The sequence below is a fragment of the Panulirus ornatus genome, chromosome 5 (genome assembly GCF_036320965.1).
Source record: "Panulirus ornatus isolate Po-2019 chromosome 5, ASM3632096v1, whole genome shotgun sequence".
NCBI lineage: Eukaryota > Metazoa > Arthropoda > Malacostraca > Decapoda > Palinuridae > Panulirus > Panulirus ornatus.
The window spans coordinates 46,301,825-46,324,324 of record NC_092228.1 but is presented as its reverse complement, the minus strand read 5'-3'; the positions used below and the strand labels follow the sequence as shown (position 1 = coordinate 46,324,324).

Genomic DNA, 22,500 nt, shown 5'->3' with positions numbered 1-22,500 from the left:
AGGGAGCAAATGGGAACTTCAGTGAAGGGCGTAAATGGGGAGGTGATAACAAGTAGTGGTGATGTGAGAAGGAGATGGAATGAGTATTTTGAAGGTTTGTTGAATGTGTCTGATGACAGAGTGGCAGATATAGGGTGTTTGGGTCGAGGTGGTGTGCAAAGTGAGAGGGTTAGGGAAAATGATTTGGTAAACAGAGAAGAGGTAGTAAAAGCTTTGCGGAAGATGAAAGCCGGCAAGGCAGCAGGTTTGGATGGTATTGCAGTGGAATTTATTAAAAAAGGGGGTGACTGTATTGTTGACTGGTTGGTAAGGTTATTTAATGTATGTATGACTCATGGTGAGGTGCCTGAGGATTGGCGGAATGCGTGCATAGTGCCATTGTACAAAGGCAAAGGGGATAAGAGTGAGTGCTCAAATTACAGAGGTATAAGTTTGTTGAGTATTCCTGGTAAATTATATGGGAGGGTATTGATTGAGAGGGTGAAGGCATATACAGAGCATCAGATTGGGGAAGAGCAGTGTGGTTTCAGAAGTGGTAGAGGATGTGTGGATCAGGTGTTTGCTTTGAAGAATGTATGTGAGAAATACTTAGAAAAGCAAATGGATTTGTATGTAGCATTTATGGATCTGGAGAAGGCATATGATAGAGTTGATAGAAATGCTCTGTGGAAGGTATTAAGAATATATGGTGTGGGAGGCAAGTTGTTAGAAGCAGTGAAAAGTTTTTATCGAGGATGTAAGGCATGTGTACGTGTAGGAAGAGAGGAAAGTGATTGGTTCTCAGTGAATGTAGGTTTGCGGCAGGGGTGTGTGATGTCTCCATGGTTGTTTAATTTGTTTATGGATGGGGTTGTTAGGGAGGTAAATGCAAGAGTCTTGGAAAGAGGGGCAAGTATGAAGTCTGTTGGGGATGAGAGAGCTTGGGAAGTGAGTCAGTTGTTGTTCGCTGATGATACAGCGCTGGTGGCGGATTCATGTGAGAAACTGCAGAAGCTGGTGACGGAGTTTGGTAAAGTGTGTGGAAGAAGAAAGTTAAGAGTAAATGTGAATAAGAGCAAGGTTATTAGGTACAGTAGGGTTGAGGGTCAAGTCAATTGGGAGGTGAGTTTGAATGGAGAAAAACTGGAGGAAGTGAAGTGTTTTAGATATCTGGGAGTGGATCTGTCAGCGGATGGAACCATGGAAGCGGAAGTGGATCATAGGGTGGGGGAGGGGGCGAAAATTTTGGGAGCCTTGAAAAATGTGTGGAAGTCGAGAACATTATCCCGGAAAGCAAAAATGGGTATGTTTGAAGGAATAGTGGTTCCAACAATGTTGTATGGTTGCGAGGCGTGGGCTATGGATAGAGTTGTGCGCAGGAGGATGGATGTGCTGGAAATGAGATGTTTGAGGACAATGTGTGGTGTGAGGTGGTTTGATCGAGTAAGTAACGTAAGGGTAAGAGAGATGTGTGGAAATAAAAAGAGCGTGGTTGAGAGAGCAGAAGAGGGTGTTTTGAAATGGTTTGGGCACATGGAGAGAATGAGTGAGGAAAGATTGACCAAGAGGATATATGTGTCGGAGGTGGAGGGAACGAGGAGAAGAGGGAGACCAAATTGGAGGTGGAAAGATGGAGTGAAAAGGATTTTGTGTGATCGGGGCCTGAACATGCAGGAGGGTGAAAGGAGGGCAAGGAATAGAGTGAATTGGAGCGATGTGGTATACAGGGGTTGACGTGCTGCCAGTGGATTGAATCAAGGCATGTGAAGCGTCCGGGGTAAACCATGGAAAGCTGTGTAGGTATGTATATTTGCGTGTGTGGACGTGTGTATGTACATGTGTATGGGGGGGGTTGGGCCATTTCTTTCGTCTGTTTCCTTGCGCTACCTCGCAAACGCGGGAGACAGCGACGAGGTATAAAAAAAAAAAAAAAAATAATAATAATAATAATAATATGTGATACATATCTGATACATATCTGATACATTAGAAAAGATCCTGTAGTATACGAGTGTTGTGAATTTGATGGTTGCATTTTATTAATAGAATTACCTTGCATTTCCAGATTTTACTCTTTGCTAATTCATAAGAGTTCTTGGAAGCGTTCGATATTTATACATCAGTTCAGTCTTATATATAGCCCATACCTCCATACAACACTGTCAAGACTGCAGTACCTTAAACATACCCTTCCTCACCCTTCCAGATAGTGACCTCTCTTTCCACACATTCCTCAGTGCACCCAGTACCTCAATCCCTCACCAACCCCATACCTAACCTGTCATGTCCACTCCCAGTGACTTAAACTCTTCACTTCTTCCAAGTTTTCTCCTTTGAAACTTTCACCTTAACTAACCTGTCTCTTTGTACTTCTGAATTCAATAACCTTGCTTTTGTTCACATTTGCTCTTAACTCCTTTCACACATTTTTCCAGAGTTAGACACCACTTCTGCAGCTTTTCATTCAAATCTTCCTCCAGCGCACTGTTATCAGCAAACAACTGACTCTTCTCCTACGCCCCAGCCTTCCCATTCCCACTCCCAAGACTGTATACCTTCCTTCTGTCCAATATCCTTGCATTCATCACTCTGACTTCATCCATAGATAGATTAAACTCCATGTTGATCATTGTATGCACTTGCCATAGATGCACTTTTGTCAGGATAAAGGAACCATGCACCCTCCTATCTTCCTATTTGCACACATACCGTGCTTTCATTCCTCCCATTCCACCCTGAACATACAGGAGGGTGAGTCGCGTGCAAGGAATAGAGTGAATTGGAACAAAAGGGTATGCCGGGGTCGACGTGCTGTCAGTGGACTGAACCAGGGCATGTGAAATGTCTGGGGTAAACCATGGAAAGGTCTGTGGGGCCTGGATGTGGATAGGGAGCTGTGGTTTGAGTGCATTACACATGACAGCTAGAGACTGAGTATGAATAAATGTGGCCTATTTTGTCTGTTTTACTGGCGCTACCTTGCTGAAGCAGAGGATAGCGATGCTGTTTTCCTGTGGGGCTGGGTAGTGACAGGAATGGATGAAGGTAAGCAAGTATGAATATGTATATGTGTATGTATGTATATGTGTTATCCCTGGGGATAAGGGATTAAGAATACTTCCCACGTATTCCCTGCGTGTCGTAGAAGGCGACTAAAAGGGGAGGGAGCAGGAGGCTGGAAATCCTCCCCTCTCACTTTTTTTTTAATTTTCCAAAAGAAGGAACAGAGGGGGGACAGGTGAGGATATTCCACAAAGGCCCAGTCCTCTGTTCTTAACGCTACCTCGCTAACGCGGGAAATGGCGAATAGTTTAAAAGAAAAAAAAAATAATAATAATGTTAATATTCATTTCATACAGTATATATGTAGTAAAGGTTCTGTTCTGGTATCATTAATATTCTTATCTTTTTTTTCAAAGGTAATTTGAGAAGAATGGGTTGCCTACAGGAAAGTGAGTTCTGAAATGGAACAGGGTGTTAAGGATTATATATATATATATATATATATATATATATATTATCCCTGGGGATAGGGGATTAAGAATACTTCCCACGTATTCCCTGCGTGTCGTAGAAGGCGACTAAAAGGGGAGGGAGCGGGGGGCTGGAAATCCTCCCCTCTCGTTTTTTTTTTTTTTTTTCCAAAAGAAGGAACAGAGGGGGCCAGGTGAGGATATTCCAAAAAAGGCCTAGTCCTCTGTTCCTAACGCTACCTCGCTAACGCGGGAAATGGCGAATAGTTTAAAAGAAAGAAAGAAAATATATATATATATATATATATATATATATATATATATATATATTATCCCTGGGGATAGGGGAGAAAGAATACTTCCCACGTATTCCCTGCATGTCGTAGAAGGCGACTAAAAGGGAAGGGAGCGGGGGGCTGGAAATCCTCCCCTCTCGTTTTTTTTAATTTTCCAAAAGAAGGGACAGAGAAGGGGGCTATTTGAGGATATTCCCTCAAAGGTCCAGTCCTTTGTTGTTAACGCAACCTCGCTAATGCGGGAAATGGCGAATAGTATGAAAGAAAAGATATATATATATATATATATATATATATACATATATTTTTTTTTTTTTTTTTTTTTTTATACTTTGTCGCTGTCTCCCGCGTTTGTAGATTTTGTGCAATGTGTGTGTGAAAAAGCAGTCAGAAAGTTATGAGCTGGTACCTGCATGTGTTTGCTGATGATGCTAAGGTCATGAGAGGAAACAGAAAACAAGAGGGGCGGCATCACATTACAAGGGACACATGACAAACTCCAAAGTTGGCTCAGTCTAAGTTAATCTACAGACATACGCGGATGGGCCACAGTGAAAGGCGGTCTCAATACGGTATATTATATATATGGACTTAAGCTGCAGGAATCAGGGAGTGAGAGGGACTTTTGGGAGTTCCAATCTTGTCGCCAGAGTCCCATATTGGGAGAGCAGGTGAGGAGGCCAACTGTCTACTGGCAAACATCAGAATATCTTGTAAGTCTATGGATAAGGAAGTGTTCAGCCAGCTCTTCACATCCACCATAAGGCTAAAGGTAGAATATGCTTCTCAGGTTTGGTCACCTCACCTGAAGAAGCATAAAGAGCTGATAGAGAAGGTCCAGAGGAGGACAACAAAGATGGTGCCAAGAATTTAGAAGACTGAGTTAATGGGAGAAGGTAGAGGCTTTAAATCTGCCTACCTTGGAAGAAAGAGAAGTTAGAGGTGATATGATCACAAATCTAAATTTTGTCAAAACATGTCCTACCAGAGATGTGAGGATAGAACAACCAGAGAACATAACATGATATTAAACAAGAAACTTGTTATAAATTATGTGAGGAAGAACTTTTATAATATAAGATGGTGGATGAATGAGATATATAAACTGAGTTATGAGATAGTAAATGACAGTATGATATGGGGGCCCCACCACTGTAGAACTCCCTCACCGTACAGTACAAGATATGGGGACCCCCACCAGTGTAGAACTCCCTCCCCGTACAGTACAAGAGATGGGGGCCCAACACGCACCTTTTCTCCTGGGGAGATGGTGAAGTTGAGGTCAGTGAGAACAGGCTCCAAGGAGGGGTCATAGGTCAAAGTGACGTCACGGAACTCGACTCGGCCCTCTAGAGGCCACCCTGGGGGTAGCCCCGAGGACCTGCTTGACCCTGACCCTGAAGACGAACCTGACCTCCATGACCTCCGACTGAGATGGCTGCTGCCTTCACGATATTGGCCTGTGTTATCATCTGAAAATACAACATACAATGACGATGACAACAACATCAATAATAATGATAATAATAATAATAATAATAATGATAATAATAATAATAACAATAATAATAATAATGATAATAATAATAACAATAATAATAATAATAATAATAATAATAATAATAATAATAATAATAATAATAATAATATTTTTAACTCTAGAAGGGGAAAGAGAAGGAGTCACGCGGGAAGTGCTCATCCTCCTCGAAGGCTCAGATTGGGGTGTCTAAATGTGTGTGGATGTAACCAAGATGAGAAAAAAAGGAGAGATGGGTAGTATGTTTGAGGAAAGGAACCTGGATGTTTTGGCTCTGAGTGAAACGAAGATCAAGGGTAAAGGGGAAGAGTGGTTTGGGAATGTCTTGGGAGTAAAGTCAGGGGTTAGTGAGAGGACAAGAGCAAGGGAAGGAGTAGCACTACTCATGAAACAGGAGTTGTGGGAGTATGTGATAGAGTGTAAGAAAGTAAATTCTAGATTGATATGGGTAAAACTGAAAGTTGATGGAGAGAGATGGGTGATTATTGGTGCATATGCACCTGGGCATGAGAAGAAAGATCATGAGAGGCAAGTGTTTTGAGAGCAGCTGAATGTGTTAATGGTTTTGATGCACGAGATCAGGTTATAGTGATGGGTGATTTGAATGCAAAGGTGAGTAATGTGGCAGTTGAGGGAATACCTGGTACACATGGGGTGTTCAGTGTTGTAAATGGAAATGGTGAAGAGCTTGTAGATTTATGTGCTGAAAAAGGACTGGTGATTGGGAATACCTGGTTTAAAAAGAAAGATATACATAAGTATACGTATGTAAGTAGGAGAGATGGCCAGAGAGCATAATTGGATTACGTGTTAATTGATAGGTGCGCGAAAGAGAGACTTTTGGATGTTAATGTGCTGAGAGGTGCAACTGGAGGGATGTCGGATCATTATCTTGTGGAGGCGAAGGTGAAGATTTGTAGAGGTTTTCAGAAAAGAAGAGAGAATGTTGGGGTGAAGAGAGTGGTGAGAGTACGTGAGCTTGGAAAGGAGACATGTGTGAGGAACTATCGGGAGAGACAGTACAGAATGGAAAAAGGTGAGAACAAAGGAGGTAAGGGGAGTGGGGGAAGAATGGGATGTATTTAGGGAAGCAGTGATGGCTAGTGCAAAAGATGCTTGTGGCATGAGAAGCGTGGGAGGTGGGCAGATTAGAAAAGGTAGTGAGTGGTGGGATGAAGAAGTAAAATTATTAGTGAAAGAGAAGAGAGAGGCATTTGGACAATTCTTGCCGGGAAATAATGCAAATGACTGGGAGATGTATAAAAGAAAGAGACAGGAGGTCAAGAGAAAAGTGCAAGAGATGAAAAAAGGGCAAATGAGAGTTGGGGTGAGAGAGTATCATTAAATTTTGGGGAGGATAAAAAGATGTTTTGGAAGGAGGTAAATAAAGCGCGTAAGACACGGGAACAAATGGGAACTTCAGTGAAGGGGGCTAATAGGGAGGTGATAAGTGGTGGTGACGTGAGAAGGAGATGGAGTGAGTATTTTGAAGGTTTGTTGAATGTGTTTGATGATAGAGTGGCAGATATAGGGTGTTTTGGTCGAGGTGGTGTGCAAAGTGAGAGGGTTAGGGAGGATGATTTGGTAAACAGAGAAGAGGTAGTAAAAGCTTTGCAGAAGATGAAAGGTGGCAAGGCAGTGGGTTTGGATGGTATTGCAGTGGAATTTATTAAAAAAGGGGGTGACTGTATTGATGACTGGTTGGTAAGGTTATTTAATGTATGTATGATTCATGGTGAGGTGCCTGAGGATTGGCGGAATGCTTGCATAGTGCCATTGTACAAAGGCAAAGGGGACAAAGGTGAGTGCTCAAATTACAGAGGTGTAAGTGTGAGGTGGTTTGATCGAGTAAGTAACGTAAGGGTAAGAGAGATGTGTGGAAATAAAAAGAGCGTGGTTGAGAGAGCAGAAGAGGGTGTTTTGAAATGGTTTGGGCACATGGAGAGAATGAGTGAGGAAAGATTGACCAAGAGGATATATGTGTCGGAGGTGGAGGGAACGAGGAGAAGAGGGAGACCAAATTGGAGGTGGAAAGATGGAGTGAAAAAGATTTTGTGTGATCGGGGCCTGAACATGCAGGAGGGTGAAAGGAGGGCAAGGAATAGAGTGAATTGGAGCGATGTGGTATACAGGGTTTGACGTGCTGTCAGTGGATTGAATCAAGGCATGTGAAGCGTCTGGGGTAAACCATGGAAAGCTGTGTAGGTATGTATATTTGCGTGTGTGGACATGTGTATGTACATGTGTATGGGGGGGGGGGGTTGGGCCATTTCTTTCGTCTGTTTCCTTGCGCTACCTCGCAAACGCGGGAGACAGCGACAAAGTATAAAAAAAAAAAAAAAAAAAAAAAGTTTGTTGAGTATTCCTGGGAAATTTTATGGGAGGGAATTGATTGAGAGGGTGAAGGCATGTACAGAGCATCAGATTGGGGAAGAGCAGTGTGGTTTCAGAAGTGGTGGAGGATGTATGGATCAGGTGTTTACTTTGAAGAATGTATGTGAGAAATACTTAGAAAAGCAAACGGATTTGTATGTAGCTTTTATGGATCTGGAGAAGCATATGATAGAGTTGATAGAGATGTTCTGTGGAAGTTATTACGAAGATATGGTGTGGGAGGCAAGTTGTTAGAAGCAGTGAAAAGTTTTTATCGAGAATGTAAGGCATGTGTACGTGTAGGAAGAGGGGAAAGTGATTGGTTCTCAGTGAATGTAGGTTTGCGGCAGGGGTGTGTGATGTCTCCTTGGTTGTTTAATTTGTTTATGGATGGGATTGTTAGGGAGGTGAATACAAGGGTTTTGGGAAGAGGGGCAAGTATGCAGCCTGTTGTGGATGAGAGAGCTTGGGAAGTGAGTCAGTTGTTGTTCACTGATGATACAGCGCTGGTGGCTGATTCATGTGAGAAACTGCAGAAGCTGGTGACTGAGATTGGTAAAGTGTGTGAAAGAAGAAAGTTAAGAGTAAATGTGAGTAAGAGCAAGGCTATTAGGTACAGTAGGTTTGAGGGACACGTCAATTGGGAGGTAAGTTTGAATGGAGAAAAACTGGAGGAAGAGAAGTGTTTTAGATATCTCGGAGTGGATTTGGCAGCGGATGGAACCATGGAAGCGGAAGTGAATCATAGGGTGGGGGAGGGGGCGAAAGTTCTGGGAACCTTGACGAATGTATGGAAGTCGAGAACATTATCTCGGAAAGCAAAAATGGCTATGTTTGAAGGAATAGTGGTTCCAACAATGTTGTATGGTTGCGAGGCGTGGGCTACGGATAGAGTTGTGCGGAGGAGGGTGGATGTGCTGGAAATGTGGTGTGAGGTGGTTTGATCGAGTAAGTAATAATAAGGTAAGAGAGATGTGTGGTAATAAAAAAGAGTGTGGTTGAGAGAGCAGAAGAGGGTGTTTTGAAATGGTTTGGTCACATGGAGAGAATGAGTGAGGAAAGATTGACCAAGAGGGTATATGTGTCAGAGGTGGAGGGAATGAGGAGAAGTGGGAAACCAAATTGGAGGTGGAAAGATGAAGTGAAAAAGATTTTGAGTGATCAGGGCCTGAACATGCAGGAGGGTGAAAGCTGTGCAAGGAATAGAGTGAACTGAAATGACGTGGTATACCGGGGTCGACGTGCTGTCAATGGATTGAACCAGGGCATGTGAAGCGTCTGGGGCAAACCATGGAAAGTTGTGTGGGGCCTGGATGTGGAAAGGGAGCTGTGGTTTCGGTGCATTATTACATGACAGCTAGAGACTGAGTGTGAACAAATGGGGCCTTTGTTGTCTTCCTAGCACTACCTCGCGCACATGAGGGGGGAGGGGGTTGTTATTTCATGTGTGGCGAGGTGGCAATGGGAATGAATAAAGGCAGACAGTATGAATTATGTGCATGTGTATATATGTATATGTCTGTGTGTGTATATACATGTATACGTTGAGATGTATAAGTATGTATATTTGCGTGTGTGGACGTGTATGTATATACATGTGTATGTGGGTGGGTTGGGCCATTCTTCCGTCTGTTTCCTTGCGCTACCTCGTTAACGCGGGAGACAGCGACAAAGCAAAATAAATAAATAAATAAATAAATAATAATAATAATAATAATAATAATAATAATAATAATAATTATAATAATAACAATAATAATAATAATAATAATAATAACAATAATAATAATAATAATACAATCATGTACAGCTGGAGATGTGATCAGTGGACCGTGGTCCTTTGACCTAACCTTCTTGATCAGGGGCAGTGTGGCATGTGTCCTCGCTGGGGAGGCTGGCGTAGTGCTGGACCCTCTCCACTGCGTTCAGACACATCTCTGTCTCGGCCAGGAACCTGACCACCCAGTTGAGGTAGACGGGCACGAAGAGGGTGTAGTTGATGGCGAGGCCCACCATTGCCGGGGACAAGGCCGTCTGTGGGGTGGCCAGGACGGTGGACCACAGGAGCAAGCCGGAGGTGGCACAGAAGACGATGATGCTGCCAATATAATCCTGCAGAAGGGAATCACACCAATTGAGAATTACCTTTCAGTATGGAAATGGACACAAAAATTACATTACTCCCAGTCAAGGAGTATGATAAATATAAAGTATAAGTAAAGGATAATAAATATATATAAAGAAATATATAGTTTTACGTGGCTGAAACCTGCCTCGTAGGTGCACGTGACAAGTGGGGTGCCACAGGGATGAGTCCTTGGACCCCAATCATTTGTCCATTGTCTACATAAACAAACCCCAAGAGCTGGTCGACCCGCTCACCAGACCTGGTCGACCCAGAACTGGTTGACCCACTCACTAGACAGATGCCCAGCCACCTATTGCCAGCATGGAGCAAGGTGAAGGCTGTGATGTGAGTGTCTAGACGGTGGAGGATGACATGTGTGAACCGTCTCTGGTCGCCGTAAGCCCTGATCACCACACATCCTCCGACGCTCTCGCTCATGTGGCTGTTCAACGGGGACCGGGAGAGGCTCTCCAAGCGCTTCAATTCCCTGTGGGAAACGGAGAAATGGGGGCCATTAGGCGAGCTGAGGATATAAAGGACCCGTGACTGTAAAAAGTCTTGAGAATCGAGAGAAAATAAATGGGTTACGGTAGACGGATGTAATGGTATGTTAAGAAAGGGTTTCGGGCATTTGATGTATTGTAGGTCCCCCTTCAGAATTTGGAGGAGTTTGGAGGACGTGATTTGGAGGTGAGAGAGGGAATGGGGCATGGGTTAATGGCAGGGTTAATGGGAGAGAATGGAAGTAAATGGATGACAGATTCCGTGCATAAAAAAAGGAGTTGACTGGAATGACACAAGAACACCTTAATTGAAGACCATCTCATCAAGAACACCTGGCATCCAGAAAAAAAGATCCCTCACTTCGTAGAACATCTCCCGTGAAGAACACCTCACCTTGAAGAACACCTGAAGAACTTCTGGATGGCGTAATAGATGGCGCAGATGGGGATCGCGACAGCGAGGAAGGCTGGGGTGATGACAGCGTTGACCACCACCGCTGACGTCACAAGGAGAACGAAGAACAACAGGTGAGTAACGGATTTAGCCAGCTCCTGTTGATCAACGGGAGGGGCCATCAGCCAAGTGGGATTATAAACAGCTAATGATCGATCAAATATGGGGATTATATGATCATTTTATGGCGTCGCAAACGCGATATTCCATGAATGGCTCATGGCAACATAGTACCTTGATATTACCACCAACAGATGACGTTAGGGATCAGTTTGTATTACAACCAACACATGGCGTTGAAGGGGGGGCTGGACGCACCTTGTCGATCATGGCTGTGTCGGTGGTGAAGCGGTTCATAATCCTGCCAGTGGGCGTGGTGTCGAAGAAGCGGACGGAGCATCGAACCAAGTTCTCCAGCATGTCTTCATGGAGACGCTTCCTCCCGCGGCCAGCAGCGAACTGGCCCAGGAGATTGGTGGAGAGGGAGAGGGTGATGGAGACGACAGAGAGGAGGGCGTAGATGCGGTAGTAATAATACATCTGCGGATGGAAGGACAGAGGCGAGTGAGGCCACGTTACGAGACTGTGACACCTGAGTTGCTCCTCTTTGTATGAGGCTTAAGTGTTTACATGAGGCGCGGCCCAACCTCATCCAGAATCGTGACAAACGACTTTGACAAACACTTAATTATGACAGACACTTAACCATGACAGACACTTAACTATGACAGACACTTAACTATGACAGACACTTAACGGAACATGGTGTGGAAAAGGTGACCCATAAAGAGGCGATGCAAACTGTATATCACATCAGTCTACGAGGTCATTGTACTTGGATTCGGACACTGTTAACTTAGATTTCTGAACAAAAGCTTCAAAGATAGCGAGACTCCATGGGACGGCAGTCCATCCCTGCTTCGCAGCTTCGAACTCCAGCTGCTTCATGTAGACTAACAAACTCTATAGGAACTCCTTCCTCTCCCAATAAAGGGGGAAAAAAACAGAAAAAAAGTCTGAAAATCCCATCTAGAAGAACGAGGCTTCTAAATCGAATATTCGGCTGCCTAGTTGAATATACAGAAGATTACCGAGAGTTATGGAATGAGCAACAAACACACATTTTAATAAAGGAATTTTATAGAATAAGTTCAGGAGAGAGACTGGTATTTCTGAAGAAAATGGCAGATGGCTCAGTGAGGTACACATAGCCAGCACTTCAGTATAGGAAAACGAAACTGGTTCGAATCTCTTGGTTCAACAGAACAGACTGACAGACTCTGCCAGGAAGATATACACTGAAAATGACAGGCAGTAAATTTGTGACATGTTGGACCTGTCCCGTAAGTGAACAGGATGACCTGCTTATGTTTAACGTGACTCGTATGGACCAGGTCAAAGGTCGAAAGGTCTTGAGACTGTGTTGGAGATAAAGGTATAGTGCAGGTGAACTTTGACCTAAGGCATGAAGGTCAGGGTAAAGACCTCTGGGGGTAAATGTAAGTTCAATTAAGGATGTTGTGAAGATGGGTCATGTGGTGTCGCCCGAGGCGAGGGATGGTGTGGAGGAGGGACATGCAACACTCCGTGGGGGGAAAGGTTCACCTTTGAAGTTACTAAGAGGAAAGCCAGAAGCCGCGACACTCACCGTCTGGTTGACGAAGGCCTGGTATCTCTCGCGGACGTGCAGGACCGGGGGTCCGACGGTAGGTTCGACAAACTTGGCCCTCTCACTGGGGAGATCGGCCTTCGTCACGTAGGTGCTGTATGCCTGCCAATTCTTGGCCTCTGTGGCGTTCCATGTGTTGGCCTCTCCCGACCAGTTACCCAGCCAGAAGTCCAGGGCGACAGTCACTCCTGAAGGAGGAGAAAGAGGAGAGTGGAGTGAGCAGAGGGGCTTGTGTGTGTAAGAATCCAACCATTCATATCCAGACAGGGACATCATTCCTCTCTCTAAAGTTATGGATCTAGGAGATGCTGTTTCGTTAGATTGGAGCACAGAGCGAGATCTATATCCCCAGACATAGTCATAGACACAGAGAGACATAGCCACAGGGCCTTACCTTGACCAGCAAGGGCGCAGAAGAGATAGCTTAAGCCAAGACCCACACCACACGCCTTCAGATAAACGATATAGTTCCACTTGGAGATCCTTCCTCTTTCCCTCTCTTCTTCGCTTACGAGTCTCCCATCCTCCACCTCCTCCTCTAAGGGCACCTCCTCCTCCAGCTCGAGGTCCTCCTCGAGGTCATCACCCAGGGTGTTGGAGGGGGAGAGCAACTTGCCCAGGCGCCACTTCTCTCCTGGTGGCCCGCTCGGCCTCTTGCACGTCCTGCAAAAAAAAAAAAAAAAAAAGGAATGTTCAACTTAATCCTTTGAGTTCAACTTAACTACATCCTTCTGAACCTTTGCTGAAGAGGTTGAACACCCTCAGTGGGAGGATCCACGTCTCCCTGAGGGATTCCAATCCCCCTCCCCACCCTCGGCTCCCTTGAGAATACTGATCCACGTGTTCCAATCCCTCAGATACAACTACCTGAAGGAGGCGCTGGAGAAGAGGCGATGGAACATGTTCCCTTGGTTCACTACTGCAGGGGAGGACTTCATCCGGGGCAGGGGCCGTGTCTGAGGGGGGAGGCTCTTGGCGTGGCGGGGCAAGCCCCCCTTAACGACGTGGGAGGACGAGCGTCCAAAGGCAGGGGCGCTGGACCTGATCCTGCAGAAGAATCAGGGGTTTTAGCCTCGATCTAGGTCATTATTTTAGGGTCGATCTATTTCTTTATTCAGGGGAACTAAGGTCGATTTTTTTTTTCCAGTGGCTCTATGGTCGATTTAGAATAAAAAAAAAAAAACTCCTAAGCTATTGGAAATAGGGTTTTTTTTTGGTCGATTTTTGGAAAAAAAAAATCACTTGATGCTACTGGAGGGACGAAGAAAGTTTATCAATTTCAACTATTGATCAATGATGGGTCAACCTTTCCTAATGGGTCAACCTTTCCTTAATGGGTCAACCCTTCCCTAATGGGTCAACCCTTCTCTAATGGGTCAACCCTTCTCTAATGGGTCAACCATTCTCTAATGGATCAACCCTTCCCTAATGGGTCAACCTTTCCCTAATGGGTCAACCCTTCCCTAATGGGTCAACCCTTCCCTAATGGGTTAACCCTTCCCTAATGGGTCAACCTTTCCCTATTGGGTCAACCCTTCCCTAATGGATCAACCCTTCAATAATGGATCAACCCTTCCCTAATGGGTCAACCTTTCCCTAATGGACCAATCCTTCCCTAATGGATCAACCCTTCCCTAATGGGTCAACCTTTCCCTAATGGATCAATCCTTCCCTAATGGGTCAACCTTTCCCTAATGGATCAATCCTTCCCTAATGGGTCAACCCTTCCCTAATGGGTCAACCTTTCCCTAATGGGTCAACCCTTCCCTAATGGGTCAACATTTCCCTAATGGATCAATCCTTCCCTAGTGGGTCAACCCTTCCCTAATGGGTCACACCTTCCCTAATGGGTCAACCTTTCCCTAAAGGATCAATCCTTCAATAATGGGTCAACATTTCCCTAATGGATCAATCCTTCCCTAATGGGTCACCCCTTCCCTAATGGGTCAACCCTTCCCTAATGGATCAATCCTTCCCTAATGGGTCAACCCTTCCCTAATGGGTAACCCCTTCCCTAATGGGTCACCCCTTCCCTAATGGGTCAACCCTTCCCTAATGGATCAACCCTTCCCTGATGGGTCAACCTTTCCCTAATGGATCAACCCTTCCCTAATGGATCGACCCTTCTCTAATGGATCAACCCTTCTCTAATGGATCAACCCTTCCCTAATGGATCAACCCTTCCCTAATGGATCAACCCTTCCCTAATGGGTCACCCCTTCCCTAATGGATCAATCCTTCCCTAATGGATCAACCCTTCCCTAATGGGTCACCCCTTCTCTAATGGATCAATCCTTCCCAATGGATCAACCCTTCCCTAATGGGTCACCCCTTCCCTAATGGATCAATCCTTCCCTAATGGGTCACCCCTTCCCTAGTGGGTCAACCCTTCCCTAATGGATCAATCCTTCTCTAATGGATCAACCCTTCCCTAATGGATCAATCCTTGCCTAATGGGTCAACCCTTCCCTAATGGATCAACCCTTCTCTAATGGATCAATCCTTCCCTAATGGATCAACCCTTCCCTAATGGATCAACCCTTCCCTAATGGGTCAACCTTTCCCTAATGGATCAATCCTTCCCTAATGGGTCAACCTTTCCCTAATGGATCAATCCTTCCTTAATGGACCAACCCTTCCCTAATGGGTCAACCTTTCCCTAATGGATCAATCCTTCCCTAATGGGTCAACCTTTCCCTAATGGATCAATCCTTCCCTAATGGGTCAACCCTTCCCTAATGGGTCAACCTTCCCTAATGGGTGAACCCTTCCCTAATAGGTCAACCTTTCCCTAATGGATCAATCCTTCCCTAGTGGGTCAACCCTTCCCTAATGGGTCACCCCTTCCCTAATGGGTCAACCTTTCCCTAATGGATCAATCCTTCCCTAATGGGTCAACCTTTCCTTAATGGATAAATCCTTCCCTAATGGGTCACCCCTTCCCTAATGGGTCAACCCTTCCCTAATAGATCAATCCTTCCCTAATGGGTCAACCCTTCCCTAATGGGTCACCCCTTCCCTAATGGGTCAACCCTTCCCTAATGGGTCAACCCTTCCCTAATGGGTCAACCCTTCCCTAATGGGGCAACCCTTCCCTAATGGATCAATCCTTCTCTAATGGATCAACCCTTCCCTAATGGATCAATCCTTCCCTAATGGATCAACCCTTCCCTAATGGATCAACCCTTCTCTAATGGATCAATCCTTCCCTAATGGATCAACCCTTCCCTAATGGATCAACCCTTCCCTAATGGGATCAACCCTTCCTAATGGATCAACCCTTCCCTAATGGATCAACCTTCCCTAATGGTCAACCTTCCCTAATGGATCAACCCTTCCCTAATGGATCAACCCTTCCCTAATGGATCAACCCTTCCCTAATGGGTCAACCTTTCCCTAATGGATCAATCCTTCCCTAATGGATCAACCCTTCCCTAATGGATCAACCCTTCCCTAATGGGATCAACCCTTCCCTAATGGATCAACCTTCCCTAATGGATCAACCTTCTAATGGGTCAACCCTTCCCTAATGGATCAACCCTTCCCTATGGTCAACCCTTCCCTAATGGGATCAATCCCTTCCCTAATGGATCAACCCTTCCCTAATGGATCAACCCTTCCTAATGGGTCAACCCTTCCCTAATGGGTCAACCCTTCCCTAATGGGTCAACCCTTCCCTAATGGATCAACCCTTCCCTAATGGATCAACCCTTCCCTAATGGATCAACCCTTTCCCTAATGGATCAATCCTTCCCTAATGGATCAACCCTTCCCTAATGGGTCAACCCTTCCCTAATGGATCAACCCTTCCCTAATGGATCAACCCTTCCCTAATGGGTCAACCCTTCTCTAATGGATCAATCCTTCCCTAATGGGTCAACCCTTCCCTAATGGGTCAACCTTTCCCTAATGGATCAATCCTTCCCTAATGGGTCAACCTTTCCCTAATGGATCAATCCTTCCCTAATGGATCAATCCTTCCCTAATGGATCAATCCTTCCCGAATGGGTCACCCCTTCCCTAGTGGGTCAACCCTTCCCTAATGGATCAATCCTTCCCTAATGGGTCAACCTTTCCCTAATGGATCAACCCTTCCCTAATGGATCAACCCTTCCCTAATGGGTCAACCCTTCCCTAATGGATCAATCCTTCCCTAATAGATCAACCTTTCCCTAATGGATCAACCCTTCCCTAATGGGTCACCCCTTCCCTAATGGGTCAACCCTTCCCTAATGGATCAATCCTTCCCTAATGGGTCAACCCTTCCCTAATGGGTCAACCCTTCCCTAATGGATCAACCCTTCCCTAATGGATCAACCCTTCCCTAATGGGTCAACCCTTCCCTAATGGGTCACCCCTTCCCTAATGGGTCAACCCTTCCCTAATGGATCAACCCTTCCCTAATGGATCAACCCTTCTCTAATGGATCAACCCTTCCCTAATGGGTCAACCCTTCCCTAATGGGTCAACCCTTCCCTAATGGATCAACCCTTCCCTAATGGGTCAACCTTTCCCTAATGGATCAATCCTTCCCTAATCGATCAATCCTTCCCTAATGGGTCACCCCTTCCCTAGTGGGTCAACCCTTCCCTAATGGATCAATCCTTCCCTAATGGGTCAACCTTCCCTAATGGATCAACCCTTCCCTAATGGATCAACCCTTCCCTAATGGGTCAACCCTTCCCTAATGGGTCAACCCTTCCCTAGTGGGTCAACCCTTCCCTAATGGGTCAATCCTTCCCTAATGGGTCAACCCTTCCCTAATGGATCAACCCTTCCCTAATGGATCAACCCTTCCCTAATCGACCAATCCTTCCCTAATGGGTCACCCCTTCCCTAATGGGTCAACCTTTCCCTAATGGATCAACCCTTCCCTATTGGATCAACCCTTCTCTAATGGATCAACCCTTCCCTAATGGATCAATCCTTCCCTAATGGGTCAACCTTTCCCTAATGGATCAACCCTTCTCTAATGGATCAACCCTTCCCTAATGGGTCACCCCTTCCCTAATGGATCAATCCTTCCCTAATGGATCATCCCTTCCCTAATCGATCAATCCTTCCCTAATGGGTCACCCCTCTCCTAATGGGTCAACCTTTCCCTAATGGATCAACCCTTCCCTAATGGATCAACCCTTCCCTAATGGGTCAACCCTTCCCTAATGGGTCAACCCTTCCCTAAGGGATCAACCCTTCCCTAATGGGTCAACCATTCCCTAATGGATCAACCCTTCCCTAATGGGTCAACGTTTCCCTAATGGATCAACCCTTCCCTAATGGGTCACCCCTTCCCTAGTGGGTCAACCCTTCCCTAATGGGTCAATCCTTCCCTAATGGGTCAACCCTTCCCTAATGGATCAACCCTTCCCTAATGGATCAACCCTTCCCTAATCGATCAATCCTTCCCTAATGGGTCACCCCTTCCCTAATGGGTCAACCTTTCCCTAATGGATCAACCCTTCCCTATTGGATCAACCCTTCTCTAATGGGTCAACCCTTCCCTAATGGATCAACCCTTCCCTAATGGATCAATCCTTCCCTAATGGATCAACCCTTCCCTAATGGATCAACCCTTCCCTAATCGATCAACCCTCCCCTAATCGATCAATCCTTCCCTAGTGGGTCAATCCTTCCCTAATGGATCAACCCTTCCCTAATGGATCAACCCTTCCCTAATGGGTCAACCTTTCCCTAATGGATCAACCCTTCCCTATTGGATCAACCCTTCCCTAATGGATCAACCCTTCCCTAATGGATCAATCCTTCCCTAATGGATCAACCCTTCCCTAATGGATCAACCCTTCCCTAATGGGTCAACCCTTCCCTAATGGATCAACCCTTCCCTAATGGATCAACCCTTCCCTAATGGATCAACCCTTCCCTAATGGATCAACCCTTCCCTAATGGGTCAACCTTCCCTAATGGATCAACCCTTCCCTAATGGATCAATCCTTCCCTAATGGGTCAACCTTTCCCTAATGGATCAACCCTTCACTAATGGGTCAACCCTTCCCTAATGGATCAAACCTTCCCTAATGGATCAACTCTTCCCTAATGGATCAACCCTTCCCTAATGGATCAACCCTTCCCTAATGGATCAATCCTTCCCTAATGGGTCCACCCTTCCCTAATGGGTCCACCCTTCCCTCATGGATCAACCCTTCCCTAATGAATCAACCCTTCCCTAATGGGTCCACCCTTCCCTAATGGGTCAACCCTTCCCTAATCGATCAACCCTTCCCTAATGGATCAATCCTTCCCTAATGGATCAACCCTTCCCTAATGGGTCCCCCCTTCCCTACCTGAAGAGCTGGAGCTTGGCTGACGTGGTGGTGTGGTGGAAGGAATGCCTGGACATGGGTGGTGTCAGCGCTGGCAGGTACTGGCATTCATCGCCAGGCAGGAGGGCATTGTGGGAAATATGACGGTTAACACTATACTGCCTCACTAATCTGCTGTTACTGTGGCTGTACTCGTCCTCTTTGCTCTGTAAGTTGCCGTCAATTGTAATTAAATGTAATCAAATTTAATTAAATGTAATTACATGTAATCAAATATAATCAAATGTAATCAAATATAATCAAATGTAATCAAAAAGATGAGAGATTGTGTGATGTATACGTGACATCTGTTGTCAGCTGTCAACACCTGTGTTCTCCCTGAGGATCGAACCCTGGGCTCTCTGTTATGCTGGCGACCTGGGATTTCTATTGTCCAAGTTTCTATTTCTTCATAAATGACCTGAATTATTCTGAATTTTGACCATAAAGAACAACTCATGTTCAACTTGAACATGCAGAACACAGACGCCAGCTCTGAACATGTATGAACAACTGGTGAATTGTTTAGTATAGAAACTATGCAAAGAATCTATCTCCATCTATCTATGATGAAGCCATGACAAGATGATAACAGTGTCCTTATCTTTCTTATCAGTTCATGATGTGGTATATTGTATTTCTGGGGAAGGTTAAATATGTGACATATTGTGCATGATCTCTCTCCCCTCCGTCACTCACTGCTTCGTCCCCGTCACTCACTGCTTCACCCCCGTAACTCATCGTCCTCTCTCCCTTACCTCACAGCCCCGTCCCTCATAATTCAAAGCCCCCTTCCCCCTCCCCTCTCTTTCCTTGAACTCACTACCCCTTCTCCACCGTAACTCACCGCCTCTTCTTTACCGTAACTCACCACCTCCTCTTCACCGTAACTCGTCCCCGCCTATTCACCGTAACTGACCACCCCTTCTCCACCGTAACTCACCGCCCCTTCTTCACCGTAACTTACCCACGCCTCTCCATCGTAACCCACACCCCGTCTCTCCACCGTAACTCACCATATCCACCGTACCTCACACCAGCCTCTCCACCGTAACTCCCCCCCCCCCCGTATCTCCACCGTAACCCACCATCCGCACCGTAACTCACCGCCCCCTCTGCACCGTAACTCACCATCCGCACCGTAACTCACCCCAGCTTCTCCACCGTAACTCACCACCCCCTCTGCACCGTAACCCATCCTCTGCACCGTAACTCATCCCGCCCCTTTACCGTAACTCACCCCCGCCTCTCCACCGTAACTCACCATCCGCACCGTAACTCACCCCCGCCTCTGCACCGTAACCCATCCTCTGCACCGTAACCCACCATCCGCACCGTAACTCACCCCCGCCTCTGCACCGTAACCCACCATCCGCACCGTAACTCACCCCCGCCTCTCCACCGTAACTCACCATCCGCACCTTAACTCACCACCCCCTCTGCACCGTAACCCATCCTCTGCACCGTAACCCATCCTCTGCACCGTAACCCATCCTCTGCACCGTAACTCATCCCGCCTCTGCACCGTCCGTAACTCACCGCGGCCTCCAGGCCCTCCTTCTGTGCGTGTCTGGGAGCGGAGGATGTCTGCATGGTGATCCTAGTGACCAGCCTGAGTAAGGTCCACCTCTCCCTGGCCGTCCGCCCTTCCTGACGCCCCTGAGGGACAGGGAACCCCTCCTCCACGGCGCCCCACTCCTGCCAGAGCCCAGGCCACGCTGACGACACCTCGGCAGGACTCCCCTGCAGGAGGATCCTCCCTCCTTCCAGGTAGATCACCTGCCACCAGCAGGAGGGAGAAAAAGGTAATCCTTCAGTATTAATGGGAAGAAAAAAGGTAATCCTTCAGTATTAATGGGAAGAAAAAAGGTAATCCTTCAGTATTAATGGGAGGAGAAAAGGTAATCCTTCAGTATTAATGGGAGGAGAAAAAGGTAATCCTTCAGTATTAATGGGACGAAAAAGGTAATCCTTCAGTATTAATGGAAGGAAAAAAGGTAATCCTTCAGTATTAATGAAAAGAAAAAAGGTAATCCTTCAGTATTAATGGGAGAAAAAGGTAATCCTTCAGTATTAATGGAAGGAAAAAAGGTAATCCTTCAGTATTAATGGGAAGAAAAAAGGTAATCCTTCAGTATTAATGGGAAGAAAAAAGGTAATCCTTCAGTATTAATGGGAAGAAAAAAGGTAATCCTTCAGTATTAATGGGAGGAGAAAAGGTAATCCTTCAGTATTAATGGGAGGAGAAAAAGGTAATCCTTCAGTATTAATGGGACGAAAAAGGTAATCCTTCAGTATTAATGGAAGGAAAAAGGTAATCCTTCAGTATTAATGAAAAGGAAAAAGGTAATCCTTCAGTATTAATGGGAAGAAAAAAGGTAATCCTTCAGTATTAATGGAAGAAAAAAGGTAATCCTTCAGTATTAATGGGAAGGAAAAAGGTAATCCTTCAGTATTTAATGGGGAAGAAAAAAGGTAATCCTTCAGTATTAATGGGAAGAAAAAGGTAATCCTTCAGTATTAATGGGAGGAGAAAAAGGTTACTCCTTCAGTATTAATGGAAGAAAAAAGGTAACCTCTTCAGTATCAATGGAAGAAGAAAAAAGGTAATCCTTCAGTATTAATGAAAAGAAAAAAGATAATCCTTCAGTATGAATGGGAGAAAAAGGGTAATCCTTCAGTATTAAATGGAAGGAAAAAAGGTAATCCTTCAGTATTAATGGGAAGAAAAAAGGGTAATCCTTTCAGTATTAATGGGTAATAGGGAAAAAAAGGTAATCCTTCAGTATTAATGGGAAGAAAAAAGGCAATCCTTCAGTATTAATGGGGAAGAAAAAAAGTAATCCTTCAGTATTAATGGGAAGAAGAAAAGGTAATCCTTTCAGTATTAATGGGAAGAAGAAAAGGTAGAATCCTTCTGTATTTAAGAGAAGAAGGTAATCCTTCAGTATTAATGGGAAGAAAAAGGTAATCCTTCAGTATTAATGGGAAGAAAAAGGTAATCCTTCAGTATTAATGGGAAGAAAAAGGTAATCCTTCAGTATTAATGGGAGGAAAAAAGGTAATCCTTCAGTATTAATGGGAAGAAAAAAGGTAATCCTTCAGTATTAATGGGAAGGAGAAAAGGTAATCCTTCAGTATTAATGGGAAGGAAAAATAGGTAATCCTTCAGTATTAATGGGAAGAAAAAAGGTAATCCTTCAGTATTAATGGGAAGGAAAAAAGGTAATCCTTCAGTATTAATGGGAAGAAAAAGGTAATCCTTCAGTATTAATGGGAGGAAAAAAGGTAATCCTTCAGTATTAATGGGAAGAAAAAAGGTAATCCTTCAGTATTAATGGGAGGAGAAAAGGTAATCCTTCAGTATTAATGGGAAGAAAAAGGTAATCCTTCAGTATTAATGGGAGGAGAAAAGGTAATCCTTCAGTATTAATGGGAAGAAAAAAGGTAATCCTTCAGTATTAATGGGAAAAAGGTAATCCTTCAGTATTAATGGGAAGAAAAAAGGTAATCCTTCAGTATTAATGGAAGAAAAAGGTAATCCTTCAGTATTAATGGAAGAAAAAAGGTAATCCTTCAGTATTAATGGGAAGAAAAAAGGTAATCCTTCAGTATTAATGGAAAGAAAAAAGGTAATCCTTCAGTATTAATGGGAAGAAAAAAGGTAATCCTTCAGTATTGATGGAAGGAAAAAAGGTAATCTTTCAGTATTAATGGGAAGAAAAAAAGGTAATCCTTCAGTATTAATGGGAAGAAAAAAAAGGTAAT

At 44.9% G+C, this 22,500-nt stretch overlaps 1 protein-coding gene across 1 annotated transcript in view; it reads right to left on the bottom strand.

The window, feature by feature from the left end:
• Positions 1-22,500, bottom strand: part of Sur (Sulfonylurea receptor) — a 218,284-nt gene that overhangs the window by 67,246 nt on the left and 128,538 nt on the right. The window contains 10 exon segments of the mRNA XM_071662189.1: positions 5,000-5,220; positions 9,509-9,770; positions 10,078-10,273; positions 10,684-10,841; positions 11,062-11,283; positions 12,392-12,600; positions 12,807-13,075; positions 13,280-13,459; positions 18,715-18,899; positions 20,272-20,511. Coding sequence (XP_071518290.1) covers positions 5,000-5,220; positions 9,509-9,770; positions 10,078-10,273; positions 10,684-10,841; positions 11,062-11,283; positions 12,392-12,600; positions 12,807-13,075; positions 13,280-13,459; positions 18,715-18,899; positions 20,272-20,511 — 2,142 coding nt within the window.